The sequence below is a fragment of the Daphnia carinata genome, chromosome 1, assembly GCF_022539665.2.
Source record: "Daphnia carinata strain CSIRO-1 chromosome 1, CSIRO_AGI_Dcar_HiC_V3, whole genome shotgun sequence".
In the NCBI taxonomy this organism is placed as follows: Eukaryota; Metazoa; Arthropoda; class Branchiopoda; order Diplostraca; family Daphniidae; genus Daphnia; species Daphnia carinata.
Window position 1 is genome coordinate 12678467 of NC_081331.1, and position 15436 is coordinate 12693902.

The 15436-nt window shown below is 41.0% G+C and overlaps 5 protein-coding genes across 8 annotated transcripts; 1 reads left to right on the forward strand and 4 right to left on the reverse strand.

Annotated features, from left to right (window-relative positions):
• Positions 1 to 175: 175 nt before the first annotated feature.
• On the reverse strand, positions 176 to 2068 carry LOC130691272 (all trans-polyprenyl-diphosphate synthase PDSS1-like). 2 transcript variants are annotated; one of them, XM_057514188.2, is made up of 8 exons: positions 1786 to 2068; positions 1602 to 1721; positions 1402 to 1535; positions 1192 to 1333; positions 1043 to 1132; positions 853 to 984; positions 586 to 780; positions 176 to 498 (listed from the first exon to the last, which is right to left on the reverse strand). In XM_057514188.2, exons 1-8 carry the CDS (start codon positions 1924 to 1926, stop codon positions 277 to 279), a joined length of 1176 nt encoding a protein of 391 aa, XP_057370171.1. In that variant the 5' UTR covers positions 1927 to 2068; the 3' UTR covers positions 176 to 276. The 2 variants fall into 2 exon arrangements, with proteins under 2 accessions (XP_057370171.1, XP_057370172.1); XM_057514189.2 differs by having other exon boundaries at positions 1602 to 1718; positions 1786 to 2062.
• LOC130691291 (large ribosomal subunit protein bL32m) lies at positions 1074 to 3322 on the forward strand. 3 transcript variants are annotated; one of them, XM_057514216.1, is made up of 4 exons: positions 1074 to 1144; positions 2615 to 2868; positions 2933 to 3075; positions 3136 to 3322. In XM_057514216.1, exons 1-4 carry the CDS (start codon positions 1089 to 1091, stop codon positions 3265 to 3267), a joined length of 585 nt encoding a protein of 194 aa, XP_057370199.1. In that variant the 5' UTR covers positions 1074 to 1088; the 3' UTR covers positions 3268 to 3322. The 3 variants fall into 3 exon arrangements, with proteins under 3 accessions (XP_057370199.1, XP_057370198.1, XP_057370197.1); XM_057514215.1 differs by lacking the exon at positions 1074 to 1144 and adding an exon at positions 2183 to 2292 and having other exon boundaries at positions 2519 to 2868; XM_057514214.2 differs by lacking the exon at positions 1074 to 1144 and adding an exon at positions 2183 to 2292 and having other exon boundaries at positions 2519 to 2868; positions 2933 to 3322.
• Positions 3319 to 5804, reverse strand: LOC130691267 (trifunctional enzyme subunit beta, mitochondrial-like). Its single transcript, XM_057514184.1, has 9 exons — positions 5656 to 5804; positions 5292 to 5475; positions 5042 to 5229; positions 4619 to 4981; positions 4408 to 4538; positions 4124 to 4339; positions 3901 to 4051; positions 3735 to 3823; positions 3319 to 3526 (listed from the first exon to the last, which is right to left on the reverse strand). Exons 1-9 carry the CDS (start codon positions 5702 to 5704, stop codon positions 3482 to 3484), a joined length of 1416 nt encoding a protein of 471 aa, XP_057370167.1. The 5' UTR covers positions 5705 to 5804; the 3' UTR covers positions 3319 to 3481.
• An 896-nt stretch (positions 5805 to 6700) lies between these two features.
• LOC130691273 (all trans-polyprenyl-diphosphate synthase PDSS1-like) lies at positions 6701 to 8639 on the reverse strand. The gene is made up of 8 exons (XM_057514191.2): positions 8426 to 8639; positions 8235 to 8351; positions 8041 to 8174; positions 7822 to 7963; positions 7672 to 7761; positions 7470 to 7601; positions 7193 to 7387; positions 6701 to 7122 (listed from the first exon to the last, which is right to left on the reverse strand). The coding sequence occupies exons 1-8, from the start codon at positions 8552 to 8554 to the stop codon at positions 6901 to 6903; spliced, it is 1161 nt and encodes a 386-aa protein (XP_057370174.1). The 5' UTR covers positions 8555 to 8639; the 3' UTR covers positions 6701 to 6900.
• A 973-nt stretch (positions 8640 to 9612) lies between these two features.
• On the reverse strand, positions 9613 to 14495 carry LOC130691250 (uncharacterized). Its single transcript, XM_057514162.2, has 5 exons — positions 14263 to 14495; positions 14018 to 14191; positions 11564 to 11794; positions 10055 to 11498; positions 9613 to 9965 (listed from the first exon to the last, which is right to left on the reverse strand). Exons 1-5 carry the CDS (start codon positions 14386 to 14388, stop codon positions 9934 to 9936), a joined length of 2007 nt encoding a protein of 668 aa, XP_057370145.1. The 5' UTR covers positions 14389 to 14495; the 3' UTR covers positions 9613 to 9933.
• Between the last annotated feature and the right edge of the window lie 941 nt (positions 14496 to 15436).

A 15436-nucleotide genomic window follows, 5' to 3' on the forward strand; every position in this document is an offset into this window, starting at 1 on the left:
TTTTCAACTCTGATTCACAGTATTTCGTTATTAATTCCATCAGCAAGCTGTTGTTGTTTTTATTTATGACTAATGGACATAACACTCTCTGAATTTGATCAACATGATCAACATCTTCTAGCGGAAGAAGTCTGTTCTTTGCCCGAGAAGATTAGAACGATAAGATTAAAACAAATTAAAGTTACACCACATTTTTAATTAAAATGTCAAACTACGTAACAACCCGGGAATACACATCCTCGGGGAACTAAAAGAGTCATCTCTTAGCATTTTTTTTTATTTCATTCTATGTAATATTTGATGAGCTAATGTGACTAAGGCTTGCTGGTAGGGGGAAGGGGTCAGCTGAGCAACTTGAGTTACAGCGTCGTTACAATATTGGCGTGCCAATTCTTTTGTCCGTTGCAACCCGTCTGAACGGAGCACCAAACGAAAGGCGGTTTCGGCGTCCCCGGGCTCTTGAAATCGACGCATAATCAGCGGGTTTAACTCAGGAAACTGAAATCGAAAGCGCAATGATTCATTTACGAGGCGTAGAAAGTATTAACGAAGGCCATTACTAAAAAAAAAAAAAAAAACCACTACCTTCTGTGCTGCAAACAGAACAGGTGCGGTTGCCAAACCAAGACGCAAATCGGCAGCTACCGGTTTTCCAACTTGAGCTGATGTGGCGATGAAATCGAGTAAGTCGTCAACCAGTTGAAATGCCATTCCTAACTGGCGGCCATATTGAAAGGCGATAGACTGTAAGGTGGAATCGGCTCCAGAAAGTACTGAGACCTTATGAAAAATCATTGCTCTTCATTTTGAAGTAATATAATTTAGATGGGGGAATTTTTAAAGGCTTCTTACCGCTTGGCAACTATAGGCAATTAAGCTAGCAGTTTTCTTAAATGTTTTTTCGGAATAATGCGCGAATCTCTCATCTGTATTTTCTCGTGCGCCCAATTGCATGAATTCTCCCTGAACTAAATCGGCGAGAACCTAAATGTATTGATTTTTGAACATTAACGGCTCTGTTGGAAATTATGGTCATTTCCACCTGTGATAACAAGACGATGACTTGCTGGTTTTGAAGCCGTGCTAGCATGCCGGAAGCCACGGAGAGAATGAAATCTCCAGCTATGATCGACTGTGAAATACGGTAGTTGTGATAAATGAAGCTTTTTCATGCTTTTTATCTTTTAATACTTTCTTCTGTCCCCAGAGAATGTTGACTGATGGTCTACTTCTTCTGCTATCCGCGATGTCTATTACGTCATCATGAACCAAGGACGCCGTATGAATCATTTCAGCTATTTGTGCAATCTTCTTCTGTTTTTGAATCACAGTCCTATCAGCAGCACAAAAATGCTCAGTATTAGTTTAGCCGCAAGTTTCCTATCAACATAAATAACAAACGGTGAGGTTTGATCTAGATGATAGTTAATTGCTCTAGCCATACACATGGTGATGACTGGTCGGACAGCTTTACCCTCTCCATTGAAATAGTACTGGGCTATTTGCCTCAGGTCAGGCTGTGTGTTGTTCAGACCCTGTATACATAATGTGTGAAACTTTATGTATAGTAACGGTAATGAATATAATCACTATCAATTAACCTCTCGGATGTCTTCATAGAGACCTTCAAGGTCTGGCCTAACCAGTGTGTCAGCAGTGGGTATGTTTTCCTTGGGTACACTGACATTGGATGTGATACTAGGTACAGCTGTCTGAATCTGCTTATGTAATTCAGTAACCATCACAAATTTGTATAACCTAACTATGTGGAGAAATTAGAAATACCTTGCTGCGAAGTTGGAGAAGTGAAGTGTTTCTGGATAGCAACCAATGGTATCGCAAATTACCATTTCCAAGGTAAGACACGCGGGACACTGTAAGACTTGTGTAGGCTAACAAGTTCGTTATCCTAGCACTAGCTACCATGATGATTTAATAACAAGGATGGATGAGTCCGTCAACGCATACTTTCGCCTTTTAAAAAAACCAATAAATGCAGCAAACTATCCTTCGCGGGAAGAAAATATTTTTCACACACTACAATTATAACCCGTTTCTGAAGGCTGGAAAGAGATGACCGGTACACAATTGCTTAGCGAGTATTGTAACTACAATTCAACATTTGAGTGCTATAGTTTTAGCAGACGAAAAAGTCGGAAACCAAACGAAATTCGTGGTGCGTACCATATGTAATGGTGTATCTTAGCTCAACTTCGCAGCTTGAGCAATAGTTAAATTGCAGACAAGATTGTCCAACCAATGTGTAATTTTCCTTCCATAATAAATTATTAGGTACTAAAAATAAAGTTTATTAATATAAAATAAAACGATTGCAACCTCTACACTTTTTTTTCTCGTCCCTTGAGTGACAATGCCTTAAAAAGTCTTCAATTGCCTCGCTGTTTATGTTTTAAACGTTATTTCTGGTCACGTTTGTTACTTTTGTTTCCCCATTATTAGTATAAAATAGTTCTTCCCTATCAAGCAATTAAATAATAATTTTTCAATTTATATGTAGGTATATTACCACAATAATGGCTGGACCTTTATTAAAATATTTGACTGATGCCTTGGTGAAGTTTGAATATGTATACCTAACACCTTTGCTAAGGAGACCTCCAACTCCACAGTGGATCCCATTAGTGGTGCAGACACCTCAACAGTTAATGGATAAAGATGCATCATTTGACATTAAAAGTATTTTCGATGGATTCTTATGGGGAGTACCTACCTGCCGACGCAGTGCTGAAAAGCGTATGATGAGAAAGTATGGTGCTCCCAACTGGCACAACAAACTTATTCTCCCACGAAAGGATATCAAAACCTGTGGTACTTGTGGCCACAATCATGAAGCAGGCCGTTTATGTCGTAAGTATTAGGGTATGCAAAGTGTAAATTGTTCAAGAAACATACACATCTTCTTCATTCCTAGCAAATTGTTACTCCAAAGTCAAAGCTGAGACATCTGTTTTGCAAGAAAAAATGGTTCAGGAACTGGGTCTTGATCCCATAGATAAAGAAATCGCCATTGTATATCAAGGAGAGAAGAATCAGTTCGACGATGAGTTTTTCAAGGTTCACCACAAATATCTTTCAGTTGAAGCTAGTATTAACTTTTCATTCGTTTGCGTGAAGGGTAAAAGAGTTGTCCAAATGGAAAAACCTCGACCAAAATGGTTTAGCAAAAACCTACTCCAGAAAAGTGGACCAAATTCTGATTTGGGCAACAGTGAAGTCACAACTATAAAACCTCATGATTTAGGCTAATATTTTTCGTCCTACCTGGTTAGTCTATGAGAAAAATACACCATTTTTGACTTTACTGCTATACCACCGTGTATTCAATTGGAACCAATTTGTTGGCCGACGGTAGCATAAGATAAAATCACCAATATAAAATTTTCTAAGGAAAAGCACTCCGATAGAGGCCCATGAAAAATATTGCATTGCCATTTGCTTCGAACTCTCATTGCAGGACTGCTTATAGCTTTCCGTCTGGGTGCCGCTCGATTATCATTCCAACGCCCTGCATTGCAAAGCAGTTTCATTACAACTGTGCCCAACATATACTGTTCCAAAATGGAGACTCGCAACATTTGGAACCCTGAAAGTAGGGTTTCTTTTCTATCAGCACGCTTAATCGCACTGGGATGTAACCCATGTACACTGTCCGGCGATCCCTACCAGTGAACTGACGTGCCAAAAGAGAAAACCAAACTAAACTTCATTCATACCTGACCACCTGCAGCACACGCGGCTATGCATGCGTATTTACCGTCTTCGTGAATCAATCTGTTTGCTGCATGAATAGCCAATCGAACTCCTTAAAAATTGAATAAAAACAAATTAATTAATTAAAATGTAACCGAAAATCCAATTTATGAAGTAAATGGCGAAAACCTGTAGCTCCAAATGGATGGCCTATTGAGAGAGATCCACCCCATAGGTTAAACTTGCTCATATCTGGGGCTCCGATTTTGCCAGACCGTCCCATATACGTCTTGCAGAACCAGTCCGAGTCCATAGCGCTAAGATTGGCCAAAATTTGTGCCTAAATACGTGTCGAAAATGATGCTAGAGTACACCGGGCTTATTGCCAAAGAAAAACAAGAGTGAAATTTACCGCAAATGCTTCATGAACTTCCCACACATCAATGTCATTCATCCCGAGACCGGCTTTTTCCAAGACGCGTGGTGTAGCATAAGCTGGTCCTAATAGCAGTTGATCTTTGGGATCTTGGCTAACGTAAACGAAATCTCGTAGGTAAGCCTTGGGTTTAAGTCCCAATTGCTTTGCCTTTTCTTCCGTCATCATCAAACATGCCGAAGCTCCATCCGTCTGATAAAAAAAAAAGGTAGAAATATAAGAACTGAAACAAAAACCTAATTCATATTTGCCAAATTCACCAAAAAAGAAGCGTTAGCAGCCGTCACTGATCCATGAGGCTTGATAAAAGCTGGCTTTAATTTCTGTAATTGTTCAGGTGTAGAAACTCTGATTCCATTGTCGCAAGTGATAGGTTTGTCTTGGCCAGGAACTTTGGATATTAAAACAGGAAAAAATTTATACTTATACGTTGTCATGATATTACGAATGCAAATAAGTTACTACACATACCTTGATACGGAATAATGTCTGAAAGAAGGCCCTTTTCAGCTGCATCATGGGCAAACTGGTGTGATCGAAGAGCAAAAGCGTCTTGATCTTTGCGACTGATGTTGAATGAAGCAGCCAAACGGTCGGCAGAGTGACCCATGGTTTCACCCGTAGAAAATTCAGCTACTGCTGGAAGCTCAGGGATTAGAGACTTCAAATCAAGTTGGGATAGCAATGAAAGGCGCTGGCCGACTGTTTTGGCCTTATTTGCTTTAAGCATAACAGAACGCATCTTGCGGGAATGACGAATGGGCACATCTGACATAAACTCCACACCTCCAGCGACGCAAACATCGTAAACTCCAGACTGCATGTAACCAATACCTACCAATATAAAAATACATTAAATGAAGGAAACTACCATGGCTGAAATAAAGAACCTACAAGTGGACATTGCTTGGTTTGAGCTGATGCAGGCCATTGTAACTGTGTGAGCTGGTGTTTTATCTGAGAAACCGGCTCCAAGGGCAGCTTCACGTCCAACATTGGAAGTTTTGACTTCCTGAATCACTGTACCATAAGCAATGTACTCAACAAGTTCTTTGGAGATCCCAGTTTTCTGAATCAATCCACTGTCGAAATCAATTACGTTACTGCTTTGTAATGGAGATAAATATGGTATGAAAACACCTACAATAATGCATTTCGTGCTAAGTCATGGGGCATGAGTTTAGCATAGTTTGTTCCAGACAGCAAAAACGGTGTCCTTACAGCATCAACCAATACAATGTTCTTCTGGTTTGGTCGTGCTAACGAAGGTTTCGTTTTCTGCCCAGCTGCGTATAATGCCGGCAATCCCGTGGACACGTTACGTGTTCCTTGGATTTTGTAAGGAAAATAGTTATGAGACCCGACTGTGTTACACTTTGTTGTAAGCAGTGATAACCAACAATGCACAGCATAGCATTGAGCAATGTTAGTACTCAAACGGTAATTCATTTTTTTTTAAATTTTAACTGCACTACAAATTTAAATGTTTAAAGGCAGACGGCTTATACCTGATCGAAGGAACGCAACAGAATTTACGCGAGAAATCTGGGCAGCCATTCTTATAATGACGGATATCTTCTTCCTTGGAGAATCTACTACAGCTGTTTGGATTTCGAGTATTTGCTTAAACAAATCACCATTTACAACGCTCAAGTGGGCAAAAACTGAAACTGAACTAAGGCAAAGATAAACGAACTGGCAACCGCGTGGTAGTGTGGGAAAAACCTAAAATTTGGTTTCATGATTTGGAATCATGTATGCGTTATCTAATGCTTTCCTTAAAAATCCTTAGGTGCAAAGTAGTTTTTACATAAGTTATGGAAATCGTTCGCGTTTCTCTTATCCTCGTTTTGCCATTCACCCTTTCGCAATTGAACTGGACTATCGGCACCCGCAGCGAAAAAGGTTGAGGGAGAAAATGCCGATAAAGATGAATTGGCAGAAACATCAATCGCAATCCTTATTATTCTACAACAACCCGAACATACAGCTCACCACCAAAGATAACACGACGCAATATCATCATATTTGTGCCATTCGAGAGGTTGAAACGTTCCATTTTATCACGTGACTTCATTCCTCGTAGATAAGTATGTATATTGCATAAAAACGTGGGAGTTTTCTCTCTGTTTATTGTTTGCCATATCTGAAACATATTTCTGAAACCAGCTGTACCTCCCGCATTTAATGGTTTATGTACGTAAATCCTCTAATAACTTAAAATTTTAAATTGTTGTACCGGTATAGAGTTCACGTCCAGATGGGGTCTAGACAAAGGTTATGCGTCGTGAATGTGATTTCTTGCTAAACAAGTCTGCGCAATCATTTTGGCATAGTAAAAGGTTAGCAGATGTGGCCGTTTGCTTACGTAATTATGAAATAAATCAAAATCTCCCACGTTGCCTGAAACCAAGATATGTAGGTTTTCCGGTTATTGAAGTGTACAATAATTTTTTTTTTGCCCGCTCGTTTCATTGCCCCAAATAACATCAGCTTTCTTTCTGGTTTATTCCTTACGTAAACAGTCAGTAGCCAGACACAGTGGAGCATCCATTGATGTCGTCCTTTTTCGGGAGGATCACGTGTATTCCTCGAAAAAATATATTACATGAAGCGAAAGCGGTGCTAAACTTGTCCTTATATCATATTGTTATAGCTGTAAATCCCGATTTTTTATGAATGCAATCACAATAAAAGTGCTATAAAAAATTAACGTTTTCTCTTAATCGGAAAGAATCCATCTTCCCAGAGAATTATTTCATTCTGTTAAGCAATTCAAGTGTTAAAGTATATAAAATTTGCTGGTAACTCGATGGTGACAAATGAGTCAACTGAGTCAAGGCATCATCACAGTATTGGCTAGCCAATTCCTTTGTTCGTTGCAATCCATCAGAGCGATGAACTAAGTAGAAAGCTGTCTCTACGTCTCCTGGCTGGTTAAATCGTCGTTGAATCATTGGATTCAATTCAGGAAACTATCATCAAAAGTAAAATCCATATTTAGAAAGTTTTACTGATAGCGTTCAAAACTAGACAAACGAGTACTTTGTGCGCAGCGAACAAAACTGGAGCAGTTGCAAGTCCCAGGCGTAGATCAGCTGCTACTGGCTTACCCAATTGAGCCGATGTAGCTACGAAATCGAGTACGTCATCAACCAGTTGAAATGCCATCCCCAGTTGGCGACCAAACTGGAAAGCAATCTTTTGCAAAGTAGCATCAGCTTCAGCTAGTACTGCAACCTTGAAAAAGAATTTCATAGTTAATCATATTTCCATTATTCATAGCTATTGTTTTCTCTTTTTAAAATATATAGATAAATACCGATTGGCAACTACACGCAATGAGGCTTGCAGTTTTCTTAAACGTTTTTTCCAAGTAGTGGGCGAATTGTTCATCCCCTGTTGCACTTTCCTCTGTTTGCATGAATTCTCCATTTACTAAATCAGCAACCATCTCCAATTACGTAATTAAAACAATAAGAAAGTTCATTCAAATTTGGCAACTGCGTCAATTTCAATCTTACCTGTGATATCAACTCGAAAACGGGATCACTTCGCATACTAGCACAGATCGCAATTGCGCGTCCAACAACAAAATAGCCTGCTGCGACCGACTGAAGAAAAGCAATGCAATTAAGAACAGTCATTGGGAAAACGTATACAATCCGTCTTACTCTTTTTTGGCCCCATACGATATTGGCAGATGTTTTGTTTCTTCGGTTTTCAGCTAGATCAATCACGTCGTCATGAACTAAAGAGGCCGTGTGTATCATTTCAGTTACTTGTGCGACCTTCTTTTGTTTTTCGATTATATCCCTGTTACAAAAAAAAAAATGTGAATCAGAATGACGAGTGTTCCAATTTTCCGAGGCTATCGAAATTAGGTAACACACGGTGAAGTTTGATTTAGATGACAGTTGATCGCATTAGCCAAACACATTGTAATTATTGGTCGTATAGCTTTACCCTCTCCATCGAAATAGTATTGAGCAATCGATGTTAATGTTGCCTGGCTTTTACCTAATGACTGTTACGACAGGTTTTAGAGTACAAACAAATAGAAATAAACATTTCTAAAATTTCCAACCTCCCTGATGTCTTCATAAAGTTTTGCTACATCTCGCCTAATCAGAGCGTCGTTACCGGACTTGTCACTTACAGGCGCTGCAGCGACATTTGTGATATTTGGCATTCCAGTTTGTATCTATTTCGTCGGAGAGCAGTATAAATTAATTAGTTTCTCAGGTAATCATTGGTAATTATCAACCTAAACAGTACCTGACGCTGAAATCGGAGCGAAGGCGGGCTGTTAAATAGTAACGATTCGCATTTTTGTAGGCCGCTATACGCTCGGCATAAATGACGGTTGTGGGATGCAAATATTTGGCTAGCAAGAAAAGTAGCCATCCTTTGGTCACTGTTGCCGTTGACGTATCACTTTTTGAAACTTGAAAAGCGTGCGTTCAATTGCTTTGTATGTTCTCCCGAACGTCGGCAACAACTAAACAGTGAAACGCAAGTCCAAACGGAAAAATGCTTACGTTTAACGATGCCTTAAGGCGTCCGAAAAAATGTCGAAAGCCGGTGTAACAACCGTTGAATGGAAATGAACGAACAGAGAAATCCGAAAGTTTAAAACCAGCTGGCCGAGGTAAACTTGGTGAGAAAACTGGTTCGATAGCCCGACAGAAAAGGATATGATTTATTTAGATTATAGCTGTGTGTAAGAAACGCTCTTCAAATGAATGTGCCCGATGCACTAGAAAGACCCATGATATTTCGACTGTTTGCATTTTTAATTGCAAACAGACTTAGAAGTATGTCAAAAGCACTCCTGTTCAGAACATTTCCCTAGCTTTTTTCGACATGTTTTCCACCACCGTGGTTTACAAACGTGGAAAAGAATCGCAAAAAAAAACAACAACAACAAAATGGCACTTTCAAACTGCTCTAGCTTTAAGAGATTATCAACACTAAACTTCAAATTGGGATGCTGTCCATAACGACATGCGAGAAGGTATCTTCCAAGAACTACAAAGCAAAACGAAGACATGGAAACCAAACTTGCAAATCTATCTTTTGCCAACGATCTTGGACATCCACCTAACATCATTGTGCTACGAAACCTACCAAACTGGAAACTGACAAGACGACCAGTTTCACGTCCCTGTGGCTACGAGTCGTCACGCCACCACCGACGACAACGTCCCTTACGGCTTAATTTTAGAGATGTTGTCCTAAAACGACCACCCATTCAAATGCTTCATTTTCGAAATGAACACTTCAAATGAAAACGAAATTTTTTGAGGTACGAGACAGTCATATTTATTGTTGAATAATTACACCTACCACTTATGTTTCTTTTATTCGATAAACTCTAACTACTGTATGCCTCAGTGTTTAGGAAATGACCTTTGATATCATAATATAAGCACTTTTATCTTTGACGTGTGAATTTCGAGATATTTTGTTGTGTTGTTTCGCAATTTAATTGTTTGTTTTCCGATCAAGAACGCACGCACTTTGTACATGGTTAAAGGTGATAACCAATAATATAGTGTAAGGTGGAAGTCAAAGAAGAAGAATTGCTGGTGGCAAAACAGAAAGTCAGAAAGCAAAAAAGATAATTTTGTCTTCTTAAAAAAATACGATATTTTTATGGTCATCTTAAAAATCTAATTCGTAAAAAAATACGCGTGGACGGATGTCTTCGTCACCCAAAATAACAAGTGCTGCACAAGCTGGCAGCTTTTCTTTCTTCTCTTGTGTTTCCTTCAATCACCGTTTCAGTTGACTTTCAGCGAACGTGGCTGGATAACTGTAAAATAGAAGATACTCGTTTTTAATTCATTCAACTAAATGCCTTTTTTACAACTTGTTCGCCTGATTAAAATTAGACATTCTTACAGTGTGCTCTAGCACGACGATCCTGTTCGGGTGCGATAGGCTCATCCTCGGGTGTAACAGGACGGGCTATGATTATCCCACGGTCTAGGGCAGGTCCGTTTTCAGGCATAGTACGTAATCCTCGACCTCCAATGCGAACGGGTTGAGCTGGGCGGCTATCCGCAGACACGGATTCGACAGATTTCTCATTTTTAGACGAATGACGGTTGTTAACTGGCGAGAGAATGGAGTCCATGAGACGTTCGAAAAACGAAGCGCGACCCTGGCGGCGATCCGGCGCGGCCATTTGGCTGGGCACAGGAGGCACAGCATTGCGTACGTTCAAGAAAGGAATGTTGACTGGGATAGGAGCGGAACGTTCTTTACCGACTAGAGCAGCCGGCAATGGAGGAACTTGCAAGAAAGGAAGAGTAACTGGACGATTGGGCAATTGGACTGGGCCTGAAGGCATCTCAGTGGTGCTCACTCCTTCAGCTACTTTCGGCCGGGGAGTGTCTAACAAGAATTTAGGAACGCGGAAGACGGGCATATTTGGCTGTTCAGGTCGGATGGAGAGTCTTTGAATAGGTTGAGGCTCTTCCGCGCCCAGGATACCAGGCAAATCTTCTAATAGGCTGAGCAGACTTTCCGGTAGGCCTTGAAAGTCTGGCGCGCGCTGGCGTTCACGGAAGAGCGGAACAGGGCGAGCAGTGACCAGAGGAGGTCGGATTGGATCAGAGTTCATGCCGCGATGTTCTGGAACATGAGATTTCTCCTGACTATTGTCCGGAATGAGGTCGGACGGAAGGTTAAAACGCTTTTCAGCCATTGCGTGTCCGTCAAATGGACGTTGTTGAAACGGTTGAAACTGGGGTGGCGGAGGAGTTGAAACTGGGCCGAATGGTCTCATTTGGCGTAGGTTAGCTTCGGGAAAACGGAAGGGCCGTCCAGCTGGGAAGGCTTGGAAGGGAGATCGCATTTGTGGTGGTGGTGGTGGAGGAACGTTAAGAGGATTTAAAAGGCGCTGTTCCAGCAGGGCATTGTTCAAATCAAAAGGAGGAGTGAGATTTAATGATATTGGTGGTCTCATGGATCTTGGGGGCATCATCTGATTAGGGTTCATCATCAAAGGGATCGGTCCAATGGCAGACATGGAATTCATTGGCATGCCTCCCATCATACTGAACGGATTCATCCTCATAGGAGGATGCATGTCAAACGGCATGAAAATGGGTCTAGAATGGATGAGTCCTGAATCATCTTCCTCGTCCAGCTCTGTGATGCTATCCTCATCGCTCGAGCAGATGATGGAAATGCGTTCGCCGGAGATGATTGGCATTAGAGGAACGGCCGTGGCATTTTTAGCCGTGATTGGCAGAACCTTAACGTAATCTTCTGCACCATCGAGAGGTCGTCGCTCAACAACGCATTTGCTTTTGTCCAGCGGATTCCGTTTCATGAACATCTGCAAAAATTCAAAAGAATCTTTATTATTTAAAATACGGAATCAATCTAATTGATTTGCTTTACTTTGGTCAATTCGTCAATGTCGATATCCAGATCGCTGCCGGTGGGCAACCGGAGGATCTTGCCCTCATTCTCCAGAAATTCCTCCAACAAGTCGCCGTCCGTGTCCAGGCGCCGGTGGTCCTTTTCATCGTCGGGCACCTCAGATGATGACTCGGATGAAGCGGGTTCGCCGGCCCCAGCAGTGGGAGCATCGCCTGTTAATGCCGAAGGCAAACTTGCTGTGGCCGCCTTCTAATCATGTCAAAGTTCAATTTCAAGATTTTCAAATGATTTCTTTAATGGCATACATTGGACGTTAACCTAGTGAAAGAAAAGAAGGGCAACGTCTTCCTACACCCAGTTTTTCTTTTTGAAAGTAGACATTTATAACTGACTTTTTATGTTAGCATTTAGAAGCGCACCATAAGATCGTATACATGTTCCGCTATGGCACTAAACTATCACGGACCTCTTTTGACTACCGTTTCTTTTTGTGAAGGCGTTCAAACGATGGTGACACGTAAAAAGAGCCAAATAAAGGGCCATCGACCCACTTGAGGACGATCGTCCAGTAAGATAAGAACGACAACGCAAAATGGACACGGTGAAACGACAGTAATGACAGTGTTGAAACAACTGCATTAAACTCTCATCGAAAATTGAATTTTACTAAAGAGATGGGATTCTTCGTTCAACTGCAATGGCTACTTTCTCTTGAAAACAAGTAAATAGCAGATGGATAAGGTGTCAGCGAACTCGGTTACAACTAGTTGCGAAATGGTAAAACGATAACCCAAAGCACGAGCCAATAAAAAAAGAAAACGAATTGCTCACGGATGGCGTCATCGAGAGTTTGCCAGTCTAGCGTGAAATCATTTTCTCTATTTCTGCGTCCCCAAAACAAAAAAACAGACAAGATGCGAATGAGAAAGGAGGAAGATGTGATGCATCGCATGCGATGCGAAACCAGGACACGGTAATAATTAGATCCGGGAAGAACACACCTTACGCACATGCGCAACAACGCCCTGACTTCCGTCCCTGCGAATATCAATTAAATAAAATCTAGCGAATTTTTTCAAGTAAAAATCGGCGACAGGCAGTTAGATATTAAGACAGATGTCCTTGTATATACAACGATAACATCCCAAATGGATTCGTGAGATAATTATTAGTACGTTCCTACACGCAAAGAAAGGAAAGTTGTCGCTTGCTAGCAGTGGGAAAAACAAACAAAGAGATCGTGTTCTTGAATCTCTTTTACTTTTTAGAAAATACAAATTCAGAAATTAGTTTGATGGGAAATTTGAAGAGAAAGGTGCCTGGTACAGAAACGCAGAAGAGAGGCCCCCCTCCCTTCTTTTTCAAAGAGAAGAGAGCAATGAACTCAAAGAGAAAGTTGTCTTTGGGGTTGAAAAGAAAAAGAAAAACTCCCCACACGAACACCCAGATACAAACATAAAAAGTTGAAATAAACAAAGGAGAGAATTGAGGTGAAAATGGCTGCCGACAGTTCTCTTGTGTTTGATCGACAGAGCAGATCAAGTCCAAGTAAAATATCAAAAAAACAAAACCTGTTTTGATTAATTCGATTGTTTCGGCAGTTTTGCCACTCTCCTTTCTAGCTCATTGAATTGTTTAAAGATTTAGGGAAATAGACAAGCACGTCCAATCTTTTTTATGACTCATGAACGTCGTGATAGATTTGAAATTGGCCCTTTCTTTTCCATCCTTCTACTGCAAGTGGGTAATACTTCAGTCAGAGCAAGCTGAGAGCCTAGAAAAAAGGGGAATTTCTTTGTCCGCATTCAGCTGGGCAGTTGTCCTACTGACCGACCAACGGGGAATCAAAAACAAAATCAGCTGCGTACTTTTTACCTTTTCGTATCCTCCCCTCGTTTCTTTGTTTTGGTCTTTCCCTGCATGCAGGTACACTTGTTGTTATGGTCCATCTCTGTTCTTAAGGGTCGAGAACTTTAGCTCAATGGCTTGATTTTCCTCATCTACATCACAGGTAGGTTACCATCGAATTTGTGTTCCCAATTGAGGCTTTCGTTTCAAACATCCTCTCTAGTTTTTCCCCGTCACCTTTTGTACGAATCACATCCTATTTCCGGCTTTGAGTGACAAAAAGAAACATGTCGGCGGAAGTTGACAGTTCCCGCAACCCATCGAATTAACACGACAACCCTGGTAAAGGCTTAGTCGTTAAGAATGCTGTTTGCCCCCTTTTTTTTTGAATTAATTATTGTCTTCTTGTTTTCTTTCTGTTTTTACCTCCTTCCTCTTAGCGGGTGTTTGACTTTGAATCGACTTTGACGCACGTAGGGGATAGTCAATCACGCAATGAAATGAGAAGAACTCAAGAACGAAAGGAAGAGGAGAAAAACAATCTCTCGTTTGCCGTTTTTTTTCGCAAACATGCCCTCGTTTGAAAGATAGAAAAAAAGAAGAAGAGAGGAAACGAGGACTCACGTTCGTCTCGGTCGAGCTGGCTGGGGCCGCGGAATGAAGGGCAACACCATTGTGTCTCATTTGCAAGTAAGCGGCAAGAACGATAGCCGTGCCCAAGATGAGCGCTACAGCCACCACAGTGATGGCAATGAGTCGAGCAATACGGACCGATGAAGCCGTTTGTTTCTTGTATGCCTGTTTAAATTCAAACAGGAAAACAACAAAATTAAACGTGGAAACCAAATAGATAAACGATATGTACTTACAGGTGGTTCCGAAGTGACGGAGTAAGCTCGCGACAAACTCAAGCCAGACTCATCTTTGATAGTTTCGGACGAGATGGATTCAACGTCCGACTTATCCACCTTCTCCGAGATCGTTGAAACGATCATATGTGAAATGTTAAAATTATCTCTTTGTTAGAAAAAAAATATGAGAGAAATTGGAAAGAGGGGAGAAAAATGCGACTTGAAACTCCAGTCGCCTGGAAGTTTGTGAAGTGGCTCCGGACAACCACACCGGCTTAAATAGGTTGCTTAGGTACGCACCCGGACGGAGGGGATGGAAGGCGAAAGAGGGCGGAGCTTACGTGGTACCTAACTTTTCCTACCAAAATGTTTGGGTGAAAAGAAAGAAAACAAAAAAAAAAAAAATGAGAAAACTAAACTTAAAATAGTAATAGAGAGAAAAGAAGTAGTTCGTTACAAGTGTCCGGGCGCGGTCAGAATGTAGAAATCATCAAAATAAAAACCTAGCCACGTCTTCTTCCATCGGATATTGTCCAGTTTCTCAAACGTTCGATGCACCCCAATCGTCTCGAGAATTTTCATTCCGCTCCAGAAAATAACCGAGGTGAACTGCAGCCATTTTTTGACTTGGGCCCGTTTTTTCCTCCATCCTTTCCTACTTGTAACCGTCATACGACTTGACTGTGTTTTCGCGAGTTCATCGAACCACATGATGATCGGCAACGGTATACCAATCGCAATATGTTGTGTATGGTGCAAAGTCCAAAGCCATTCGTTCAAATTCGATACCCAACAATGCATTTCTTTCCGCCTCCGATAAAAAAAAAAACAAGTTTCTTTTAGCATTAACACGTGTCCTTGTTTGTTTGTTTTTTTCTTCAGTGTTGTCTAAAGCCAATAACCGACCTGAAGTCATTGCCATAATCACATATCGGTGTCGGGCGTTGCTAATTTTTTTCAGTTTTAGACTCCTTTGACTGACGAATAAAAAAACGCTAATGCGACGCTATCCTTCAAGAAAGAAAGAACTCGGATTCGGGTGAAGGAAATATAAATCGGGCAAGTGGTGTGCTATTTCTTTGCAAAATGAAAAACACTTGAACCCTCAGCTACCCTTGAAGATGTTGGACAAAAGAATACTGTGTACATACACCTTTTTCCCGGCGGTTATATCTTGCAATTGGAAACAGGG

Excerpts from the sequence above, each read along its gene's own strand:
- LOC130691272 (XM_057514188.2), bottom strand. The coding sequence starts at position 1,926 with ATGGTAGCTAGTGCTAGGATAACGAACTTGTTAGCCTACACAAGTCTT. Across the intron at positions 985-1,042 it reads TCATCGTCTTGTTATCACAG|GTTCTCGCCGATTTAGTTCA; the intron begins GTGGAAATGACC and ends CAATACATTTAG. Across the intron at positions 499-585 it reads TTCTGTTTGCAGCACAGAAG|TTTCCTGAGTTAAACCCGCT; the intron begins GTAGTGGTTTTT and ends TTTCGATTTCAG.
- LOC130691291 (XM_057514214.2), top strand. The coding sequence starts at position 2,535 with ATGGCTGGACCTTTATTAAAATATTTGACTGATGCCTTGGTGAAGTTT. Across the intron at positions 2,869-2,932 it reads TGAAGCAGGCCGTTTATGTC|CAAATTGTTACTCCAAAGTC; the intron begins GTAAGTATTAGG and ends CTTCATTCCTAG.
- LOC130691267 (XM_057514184.1), bottom strand. The coding sequence starts at position 5,704 with ATGGCTGCCCAGATTTCTCGCGTAAATTCTGTTGCGTTCCTTCGATCA. Across the intron at positions 5,230-5,291 it reads TTAGCACGAAATGCATTATT|TGGATTGATTCAGAAAACTG; the intron begins GTAGGTGTTTTC and ends TGATTTCGACAG. Across the intron at positions 3,824-3,900 it reads CCATCCATTTGGAGCTACAG|GAGTTCGATTGGCTATTCAT; the intron begins GTTTTCGCCATT and ends TCAATTTTTAAG.
- LOC130691273 (XM_057514191.2), bottom strand. The coding sequence starts at position 8,554 with ATGGCTACTTTTCTTGCTAGCCAAATATTTGCATCCCACAACCGTCAT. Across the intron at positions 7,964-8,040 it reads CATCTAAATCAAACTTCACC|GGATATAATCGAAAAACAAA; the intron begins GTGTGTTACCTA and ends TTTTTGTAACAG. Across the intron at positions 7,602-7,671 it reads TTTTCGAGTTGATATCACAG|ATGGTTGCTGATTTAGTAAA; the intron begins GTAAGATTGAAA and ends ACGTAATTGGAG.
- LOC130691250 (XM_057514162.2), bottom strand. The coding sequence starts at position 14,388 with ATGATCGTTTCAACGATCTCGGAGAAGGTGGATAAGTCGGACGTTGAA. Across the intron at positions 14,192-14,262 it reads CCGTCACTTCGGAACCACCT|GCATACAAGAAACAAACGGC; the intron begins GTAAGTACATAT and ends GAATTTAAACAG. Across the intron at positions 11,499-11,563 it reads ACATTGACGAATTGACCAAA|ATGTTCATGAAACGGAATCC; the intron begins GTAAAGCAAATC and ends GAATTTTTGCAG.